The following is a 10874-nucleotide window of genomic DNA, read 5'->3' as shown; positions in this document are numbered from 1 at the left end:
GTTTACTTTATTCAAAGTAGGCTACTGTACTTTTGATATTATTACAATCAGGATTCAACTAGTACTAGACTAACATATTAGCCCAATTCTAGGGCTTGATGAATTCAGGCATTACAGATTTTGATTTTAAATTCCTGGCAGCATGTGCAGTTTACTCCACTGATCTAGCCTGATATATTGTCGTTTCAATACAGATATGGGCCAGTGTAGCCGATAACGATACTCGTATACCTTAACTGATCTTTTAGATTATGTTAAGTCAAAGACTATAGAATACCTTTAAAGGACTTTGGTTAAGTGGGTAGAATTACCTACTTTATTTTTTTAAATATTTGAAAACCGTGTCTTTATAATATTAAACACTAACTGCGAAATATTGTTTTTGACACCTGCATCTGTTAACTCTGGACGAAGGCAAATAGGCTAGTTTTTATTCCTTTTGGGCGGGTTTTGAGGCGGCTTTGGGCTGGGTTTTACTAGGACCTGGCAACCCGATACTGATGACTTCCTGCTTGAAAAAGTGAAACAAACTGCACCGTGTGTAAGTTACATTCAAAAAGTGTTAACAGTGTTCTGAGTGACACTGTGATGATATATAGGACCAAACAAAAAGCGCTTCAACTTGTACTACTCTCCAGAAAACAATGTATAACGTTACCTTTTTACTGAAACAAACTTCTTGACGGTTACGGTAGGTCTTGGCCCGTTTTGTTCCCGCTTGATGTTGTTTTGATTTCCCTGACAACTGAACGACGCCATCGGTGGAGATAGAGATGAGCCTGCCACAGGTGAGTTTGCTAACAGTCATGCTAAAACCCTGTCAACGATATTATTTATCATTTAAGGATTTCATGTCGGGACTCCAGTTAGTTAGTTAGTTAAATCACTTGCTACTACTAAGTTACTGTTTATTAGTGTCTTTAGATGTAAGCGTGACGTCAGTCAGTTCTTAAAAAAGGCCTGATTTTAAAACAAACGCAGATACCCCGTTAATAGATCAACTATGATTATTATTTTCAAATGCATTGCAGATATTCACTGCAGTGAGACTACACCCGCCAAATTCAGTTTCAAGCAAGAGCAAGACTGTGAAACACAAATATGAAGATGCGAAAGGTGTTGCCAGCGGGTCGTTTCCAGAGGCTGAAGATATGTATAGGAGATGTATAATTGTGCCAACAACATGTGATGGAAGTAGAGATCTAAGACAAGAGGAGAGACCAGCTCAAAGTAACTCTTTAGTAGTTGAACCAGTTAAGGTTGATGGCATTGTTATGGATTACATTGAAAAAATGAAATCCAAGGAACTTGACATAATTAAAAAAAGGAATGCAGTTATCATGAAGCGAGATGATAGATATGTGACCTTTATGTCGCCGTCTGGTAAGAGCGTTCACGATCAGTTTGCAAGAGAACAGTTTATAACATTGTATCAAAAGATTGCAACGGGGCTGCAAACTAGGACATACGATTGCAGTCAAGGAATTATTGCACATTGCCAAGCAGCATTTCCACAACTTCTAATCACTCATAAAGATGAAAAGCGATTGCAACTGACTGGCAACTTCATTAGCCTTGAAAGATTTGAGACATTTTTGAATGGGAGTGCACAGACATATTCACACTACCAAACACCAAATAAAACAAAAGTCAAAGACACACCTTACAAGCAACCTGTGAAACAACAGAAATCCATAGACCAAGCCAAAGATGAGGCATGTCCAATTTGTTTGGAAACACTCAAGATATCTGAATGCACAGTCTTGTCTAAATGTAAACATAGATTTTGTAAAGACTGTTTGGAGAGAGCTTTCCACGTGAAGCCAACTTGTCCGATATGCGGAGAGATATACGGCAATCTTACAGGGACGCAACCAAAAGGAGGAACCATGACTGTCTCATCAGACAGGTCCTCTCTACCTGGATATGAAAGATATGGTACAATCATAATTAACTACCATATACCAAGAGGATGTCAGGGGGTGAGTACAAATGCAATGAAGTGTTAGACGTTCTTCTGCATTAAGCTGTTCGTTATGATATCAATCAGTTACACGGTTGAAATGTTGTTTTCGATTACCTTACTCTGCAGGATGAACACCCAAACCCAGGCATGCCGTACCAGGGTGCGACCCGCATAGCTTACCTCCCTTACTCAACAGAGGGGAATAAGGTACTGAAGCTTCTGCAGAGGGCATTCGACCAGCGACTCACTTTCACCATTGGACGCTCATCTACTACTGGACAGAACAATGTGGTAACCTGGAATGACATTCACCATAAGACGTCTCGTTATGGAGGGTCAACCTGGTGAGTACACAGTTTGGGTGTTGTCATAATTTTTGGGTGGTTGCCTTCTTTGAGACAAGCCCTTTTATTTTTAGCACCGTTTAATTGGCAATAGCTATTATAAGGGTCGTAATTATGTTTTCTTCTTTGTAGCTATGGTTACCCAGATCCAGACTACCTGAAACGAGTACAAGATGAACTGAAAGCAAAAGGAATCGACTAACTACCTTGTAATCAGTTCAGACACTATTATTACAACCAGTAGTCATATTAAAACAAGGACAAGAATAAAGTAATATTGCAGTCTTGTGATCACTGATCAAGGTAAAGCACTTTTCTTTCTTTTTTTACAGGCATTTTTAATGTTTAACACAGTTTTGAATGTATGAATCTCATGAAGCAGTTTAAGAGAAAGAGTTAAGGGCCATTCAGTGCATTTTTGCATTCCTCTGCGCTACCTTTTCATTGTTTTAACAAGGAGATGTTTGACCATTGCTTTAATGTCTTTTGCAGCATCACGTGACAGCATTTTCAAAATGCCCCAAAGAAAATCTACTATTGTGATGTTATGTATGCAGTATACCTTGTTTGTTTTACTTTAAAAATAATAATTGCTATATTATATTGTGATTAGATTTTTTAAATGGATGAACATGCAGTAAAATTAAGTGTCATGTAGTGTATAGAAAATTATAGAGCCTCAGCAGCAAAAAACTCATGACTACTGTTCATGAGAAACTTTAATGAAACCAAGAGCAGGTCATTTTAGTAACACTAAACCATTCCCATTGATATCAGGCTTTTTAATATTAACCGGGTTTTTTTTCTGGATCATTTATTGTTTACCTTTGTTTTGATTTTGGTGGATTGTAGTATTAAAACTTGGATGAAAGATGCAAAAGTGTACATGAACGTCATTAATTAAATTCAAATGCTTCATCAAATATGGTTTTTCCCCTCAGAAAGATGCTACATTGCAGAAAGATTTACTGGTATTTAGGCATCATATACAAATAATAATAATAATCGATGACTTACCTGGGCCAAGTATCCTGGCTTTTGGTCAACTTGAGTCAATGATTAGCCTGTTCTAGCACTGATTTACAGAGGTACAGCTAAATTAGTAACATATAAAATGTTATGAGAAAAACAGCTATAGGAACACTGGAATAATTTGTATTTGTGCTTTAGAGGACAGACTCTTGAAATGAAATGGCTTATCTATTCTACAACTTTATACAAAATCGCCATGCACTGCTTTTCCCCTCATAAACATATTTTGACGACATCTTAATGCTGTCAGCAGCCATTTGGAAGTTGTTTGTTGTGGACTGGCCAGGTGTTTCATGGTTGTAACAAAAAGGAACGGCTCTTGCATTTGGAAAATGGCTCCGGATCAAAGGTTAGTAAGGCTGCAGACTTGTGTGCTTGAACTGGTGTTCTGCAGTATTTAGGGGTTTACATGTGATTTCATTTAGAAAGAAAAAAAGACAAAAATGTCTGAATTATTGGCAAATCTGAATTTAATGAACATAAACAGATACATAAGCTACTATTTCCATAACTTGTAAAAAGCCAAAAAGCTTCATCCGTTCGCAAAATAAGGAAAAAGTAAAAACGTACTACAGAAAATATTTGGCCTCCATGTTGCTGTGGCATTATTTACACTATATACAGTATTTTCATATATGACAGTACTGTCAGGTTTGCCATTAAATCCTTATCGATAAGGCACCAAATGCTAAGTAGCATGATCCTTTTTAACCAAATTGTGCGGAAAATGTACAAAACTATACAAATAGACCCATCACATATGAACATGGTCCATCACAATGAAAAAATATAAACATAAAAATAAGTTGCTGTTAGATGTTTTGCAACAGTTATGAGTGTACATGCATGTAAGAACTACCCCATCTTAATCCTTGAAAGATATTTAAACAATTATTCTCATATTTTGACTTTCGAATGAGCTCATTTGAACTAAATTTAAAAGAAACTGCACAACTTTGTTGAACTTTGAGATTTACATTTGAGATCATTTCCATTTAACGCATATTTGAATTGCAGATTTGTACGTATCTGTTTATGTATATGCATCTATTTAATAAAGATTAATAACAAGTTTTAACTCTCTATTGCAGAATCAGAGAGCCATAATCTCTAATTAACACAGAGCTTTCATAAAAGTATAAACAGTCATGCCCCAAATCATTTAGTCAACTAAACAATAAGTTATAAAGTCTAATGTTATTTATTTATCCTCAGCCTCAAGTGCAATCAATTAATCTGCATGAATAATCATCAAGTCAACTAATTATCCAGAGGAGAAGGATTAGCCTTTCTCTGACACTTAGGAGACATGTTCGATCAAGTCTGCTTTGTCAGACATAATTGATATCCAAATTTCCTGAGATGAATTGGTCATCAAGCAGTGTCTCCTTTTTGTTTATAATAGTGTATTATTTTATTTATACTGAGGTAAAAAATGTTTGGTTGTCAAAAACTCTATACATTTGTACAGAGGTCCTCCCTTTCACAATATAATTCAATGTGCTATGTCTCATTCAGTTTCTTTTTTATTATCAACAATAATATTTTTGAATATATTTTGGATGTTTGTGTGTGTGTGTGTGTGTGTGTGTGTGACTGCATCATTCAGTGATGACCATATTTTGTTAAGGCCCATTGTGTGAGATGCTTTTCTGTATAGATGGAAGCAAGTAACCACATGTAAGGTTCTCTGAAGACCAAGTGCTCTGAGAGGTGTGTGTGGGGATATTGTACACAAAACAGACTCAGGGGTCATTCTCAGGTTAGCAACGTTCAAATCCACTGCAATTTTTTCTCTCTTTCCCAGTCACACGCATCTTCTATTCATCTTATCGGCTTTAAGAAACTGTCACTATTTGCATTGTAATTTGACACATAAAGGAAGGGGTTGAAAATGTAAGATTCTTATACAAGGTGTTTCAAGTATGGAAATCATAGGAATCTACCGTATTTCATCTTTGGGGATCAAATTATATAGACACTCTAAGATAGAGAGATAGCAATGCTAAGCCTGACAGTCACATTACAGGCTGACAGTGAAAATGGTTCCTACGTGGTACGTCTCCTGTCACTGAACAATGTTTCAGACCATTCCCAAGTAACAATCATATAGATGCATTCACCTAAACTCAAGGCTACTTCTCTTAGATTTAATAGGCTTTGGATCTCTTCTTTAGTTTACTAAAGTATCCATCTCAGTTTAATATATGGTATTCATATGAGTCTTAGATGTTTGCCTCGTTTGTATTTACATTAGGCAGCTCTTAAAGCGTACACATGTGGAGTCCTCGTCGGCTTAAAAATGTACAGCATAATCTATAAATTCCTCACGGCTGTGATCTGAACATGAAGAACGTTTGGACAAATGGCACATTCAAATTTAAAAAGCAAAACGCATATCTCAGATGCTAATGATAATAGTGATGGTATTCTGTAATGCAAAATAGTGAGTGGTTTATTATGATTTCTTACGAAAAAAGGAAAACAAATATAATGTAAGCGAGCATGTGTTTCATACGTTTCTATGAGCTATTGGTCACAACTCTAGCAGGAATCTGGTGCTTCAAAAACAGTTTTCTTTACATTACTGAATTGTTAAGTGTTTGTGATCATTCAGAACATGTTCAAAAGATGCCCAATGACAAAAAACTCCAACTAAGCAAGCCCTTGTAGCTTATAACATTGTCCAAAACATGACAATGAATGCATTGTTGGTCAAAATAGGAGCAACAATAGCATCTTTAATAATAGAGTGTGTGCATGGGGGGTATTTGACTGACTTCAGAATGAAAACCCAAAACATAAATATGTATAATGATCTCTATTATTCTCATGGACCTCTTTTTCATATAAAGGGTTTTAACAACAACAACAACAAAAAACAGCAATGCAAAACAACAACATAATTAAGCCCCCCTACACCCCCACCCAACCCCATCCCATCACTGCCCCTGTCATATTTAGATCAGATTAGCTGTCCCTTTTTGCTGTCTGTTGTCTATCCTGCTTATAGTGTCCATTGTCTGACACATTTAGTCTGCTTTGAGGTCTATGGCATCAGGAGGTCATTGTGGACGTTCTGTAGGAAGAAAATCATTTCCAACGGCAACTTTAGTTTCAGTGTCGCTATTTATTTAATATTCTGGTGCAATAAATACAATACATAAGTAGACTAATAAATACACGTTTTTCGTTTGTAAAAAATATTAGTGTTGAGAATAATACAAAACTTACATTTTTCAATAAAGTGTTCTTTTGAAAAGAGCATTGCACTATGCATGCATGAAAAGTACTAACGTTAATTTTAGCCTGCGAAATTTCCGAACAGAAAATGGTTGAAGGAACTAGGCGACAGTCTGATAGGCTAGTCCGTGGTAACATTTAGGCTGGATTGTGAATCTAACGCAGAAGGGCATCTTGATCTGTGCCCCTTTTGTCATATGCATTGTGGCCGCCTGGATGCTTTCAAGCAGCAGACTTTTCGTGATCAGATTATGAATTGTAGCCTACTTAATCCTCCCCGATCTGCCGACGTCTTTCTTGGTTCAGTATTACTAATGTACATTCTATTGGCTGCTTTTGACAGATGTCTAGTTCTCCCTCAATCCGATTCCACATAATACTTTCACTGCCATTAAATCCACACTGGTGGCCTCTTTGGGATCCGTGCTATCTGAGGACTGGCAGTGATACTTGTTCTGTCCGGGCTTGATATTTTCCGCTGAGAGACATGCGTTTGCAGACTCAGCGTCTTGCTTTTAGCAACGCAGTGATTTCCAGCATTTTGCGCAAATCGATAGGAGGGAAACATAAATCTGTCAGCGTGTCAAGACGAATGTAAATAATGGTTCAACTGGAACAGAACATGTAGGCCTACACCTTCCTTTTCTTATGCGAACAGTCGTAGAATAGCTATATACCCAAAAACAATTCTGAATATTCTAAACCCGCTAAACATAGCCTAAATGTAGTCTATAAATTGTATCCTATTGGTGTTGTTAGACAGCTAATATTATTTCTTAAGATTATTATTAAGCTACTATTATTATGTTAAGTTTATTATTTAATAGTATTTAACTAACAAAAGTTAGGCTATTAGAAGGCTAGGCTAGCATATAGCCTTCTCCAAGATTCTAACTCAAATGAGCGGTACAAAATAGTAGGCTACTATAATTGGCGATATAGGCTAATGCACATTTTAGGCTACATGTTATTCATTTAATAGCCATTCTGACAGTATCAACCTTAATATTAATTGTCCTTTAAGTGTCCTGCTAACTTAATATTAAAAATATTATAATTTATCACTCACAACTCTATTCCAAGCTGTTATAGCCTAAGTCTATTTACGCGCGCTCAATAAAGCCGTGCCTGCTAAATTTATTATGTTCAGAAAATAACTGAATTAAATATTTTCAAAAACCGATTAAAAACGTTTTTTTTTTCTTTCTGGAAATTCTAAAGGAAAAAAAGACTCATATGATTAAATCTGTTATGTTTAAATGAGACGCGTGCCCTGTCAATATATAGGCTTCCTATCTTACAGTTAATTGCTATCACTATTTTAGAGTGCGGAGAAAATCGTGATCTATCTTCTTTTTTTTTCTTCCTTACAACATACCCTATTCAAACATTTTTGCAATAATATCAAAACAAATGAAGCACTCTGGTAAAGTCATTTTAATTAAAGTTTCGTGCGTAGCCTAACATTGTGAATAAGAAAGAAAAAAAACTAAAAGCGCGTCTTAACTAGAATTTTTTTTTTATAAACTAACAAAATCTCGAAGAACAATGCAAGTTGAAGAAACGAAGAGGTCCCCAGCTCAGATTACAATCTCTACTTTCTCTAGGCAGGCATACATACTGTGATAAACGGTAGTCGGTTTGGCTGGCTGTCCTCCTGTTTTCACAAATGTCCCAAAGAGTCGTTGACAAGTCGTCTTGTACGGACACATAATTTGTGTCATGTGCAGGTGGCCGATTGTGTGATATCCGACAGGAGCATCTCAATGGTGAAGTCTCACTCCAATTAGGGTCCCCTTTAAGAATGTCATGTTAGCCAGACGTGCAAAGCCACCAACCGCCAACATAAAAACAAAAAATGTAACGCATAGAAATAAATATATACATATATATTCCCGCCCATTTACAGCCTTAAGTTTAATGTAAACGAACGCAAACAGCAATGACTCAGTGCAGAAGAAATGTGGGTTTTGGGTGACAGTTGTGTCTGCGTGTGAGCAGCCTGTGTCATGTAGGCTAGTAAGTGCTATATTTCCCCCTGGTCAGAAAGGCAAAACATTAAGAGAAGGTGTTGTAACAATCGATTTTGGCATGAATTTGCTTGATGTGTGTTGTCGAAATGAAAGTCTAACTGCAACCTTATTACTAAAAAGCAGATTGTGTGTTATTAGTTTGTCACAAGCGTGAACTCTTCTGCCATCTAGCGACCAAGCGAACAGAGGATGCCTTGCTAGGTTATTGTAAAGTACTCTACTGCCATCTAGTGTACTTATGTTGAACATCGTCTGAAAATGTGCGTTAGTCTGCTAGTATGAACAAGTCTCTGGACGGTATCATCTACTGTATAGCCCTCGAGAAAATTTACATTTAGCTGATTTGGAAAAGAAGTGACTAAAAACTCCATGATTTTTAAGACTGGAGTTTTGTAGCTTTTACCATATTCTTGGAAACATTACATTCGTGGAGATAATTTTGTCATTTGGATTTTTTTTTTTTAAACATCGGTTTAATGCTGGGTTTTAGTCTTTATATTTAAAAGGACTGATTATTTAGGTATGGGGGTCTTTGGTGGTGTTAAGGGTTTGGTGGTATTCTTGTGCAGGCAGGTGGTTTCCAGTGATGCCTTGATGCTAGCTGGTGGGCCTCTCTAAAGATGTTTTGCTGCAGACTAGGGTCCCTAATGATATATCTTTGAGGGGGAGGGGTTTACGGCAATGTGTTAGTGGGCTTCTGGTGGGTGTGTGGTGGTAATGCTGTTGAAAGGCTTAATGATGTCCTATTTCCAATATTATGTATCTGCATTCTGCACCATGCTCAAGTACATCTTGTATTTACAACAGCTCTGACTAAGTGTTTGTTTGTGGATGTGAGCCAAGTTCACATTTAGCTGGTTTGCACAACCCGAAGAGATATGATGACAAATATTTTCACATCCTGTTATTCACTGACAGAACTGATCCTCAAATTCAGCAGTTCTCTTTTTAAATTTTTTGCTTCTGCCCAAGAAAGGGTATTTATTTACAGCACCAAATAATAAATTACCTATGAGTTATTGCGCTTAAACTTTATAGACACATTCTGGCGACACCTGAGACTTATTTTACATCTTGTCAAAAGGGCAATAATAGGACCCTTTTAAAATAAAATGTGAATGGGCTTAGGGTGGGAGTGATGATGGATGGTGGTGATCCAGCCATCCATCTATTCTCCAGACTGCTTGTCCTCCACAGGGTCGCAGGACACCCAAGCAGATGGCCAGTCCATCACAGGTGAGCTAAATTTGACGGGGATAAGTATTCTCAGGTGAGTATACTGTAATCTATTTTGTCAGTTAAAATTATATGCACAATTTTATTTTACTCAGGCGCAGTATTAGTCTTGTGATGCCCTAGTTCACAAGAGAGGATCGAAGATCGCTTGTTCACTGGGAAGGAGACTAGGACACATATTATTCCTGTTGGAATAAGGTCTTTGCACCTGAATGTACCTCTAACTCCCTCTTGTGGTGTAAATGTTTTTCTACTTTATTATAAGTGAGTGCGTCGTCTACTCAATGAGGAATGCATACATTTTCACTGTAACGGTTTACTTTATTCAAAGTAGGCTACTGTACTTTTGATATTATTACAATCAGGATTCAACTAGTACTAGACTAACATATTAGCCCAATTCTAGGGCTTGATGAATTCAGGCATTACAGATTTTGATTTTAAATTCCTGGCAGCATGTGCAGTTTACTCCACTGATCTAGCCTGATATATTGTCGTTTCAATACAGATATGGGCCAGTGTAGCCGATAACGATACTCGTATACCTTAACTGATCTTTTAGATTATGTTAAGTCAAAGACTATAGAATACCTTTAAAGGACTTTGGTTAAGTGGGTAGAATTACCTACTTTATTTTTTTAAATATTTGAAAACCGTGTCTTTATAATATTAAACACTAACTGCGAAATATTGTTTTTGACACCTGCATCTGTTAACTCTGGACGAAGGCAAATAGGCTAGTTTTTATTCCTTTTGGGCGGGTTTTGAGGCGGCTTTGGGCTGGGTTTTACTAGGACCTGGCAACCCGATACTGATGACTTCCTGCTTGAAAAAGTGAAACAAACTGCACCGTGTGTAAGTTACATTCAAAAAGTGTTAACAGTGTTCTGAGTGACACTGTGATGATATATAGGACCAAACAAAAAGCGCTTCAACTTGTACTACTCTCCAGAAAACAATGTATAACGTTACCTTTTTACTGAAACAAACTTCTTGACGGTTACGGTAGGTCTTGGCCCG

At 36.9% G+C, this 10874-nt stretch overlaps 1 protein-coding gene across 2 annotated transcripts; it reads left to right on the top strand.

Moving 5' to 3' along the window:
- Nucleotides 1-446: 446 nt before the first annotated feature.
- LOC107552564 (uncharacterized) lies at nt 447-3021 on the top strand. Of its 2 annotated transcripts, XR_001604866.1 has the most exons (5): nt 447-788; nt 1032-1982; nt 2093-2310; nt 2443-2613; nt 2803-3021. XR_001604866.1 is itself a non-coding variant. In XM_016234465.1 (4 exons), the coding sequence occupies exons 1-4, from the start codon at nt 774-776 to the stop codon at nt 2510-2512; spliced, it is 1254 nt and encodes a 417-aa protein (XP_016089951.1). In that variant the 5' UTR covers nt 707-773; the 3' UTR covers nt 2513-3021. The 2 variants fall into 2 exon arrangements, 1 of the variants encoding a protein (XP_016089951.1); XM_016234465.1 differs by having other exon boundaries at nt 707-788; nt 2443-3021.
- Nucleotides 3022-10874: the final 7853 nt, after the last annotated feature.

This window comes from Sinocyclocheilus grahami, unplaced genomic scaffold (assembly GCF_001515645.1).
Source record: "Sinocyclocheilus grahami isolate Dianchi unplaced genomic scaffold, SAMN03320097.WGS_v1.1 scaffold453.1, whole genome shotgun sequence".
Lineage (NCBI taxonomy): Eukaryota > Metazoa > Chordata > Actinopteri > Cypriniformes > Cyprinidae > Sinocyclocheilus > Sinocyclocheilus grahami.
The sequence above is the reverse complement of the archived record's forward strand: the minus strand, read 5'-3'. Positions and strand labels throughout refer to the sequence as shown.

Excerpts from the sequence above, each read along its gene's own strand:
- LOC107552564 (XM_016234465.1), top strand. Across the intron at positions 1,983-2,092 it reads TACCAAGAGGATGTCAGGGG|GATGAACACCCAAACCCAGG; the intron begins GTGAGTACAAAT and ends CTTACTCTGCAG. Across the intron at positions 2,311-2,442 it reads CGTTATGGAGGGTCAACCTG|CTATGGTTACCCAGATCCAG; the intron begins GTGAGTACACAG and ends TCTTCTTTGTAG.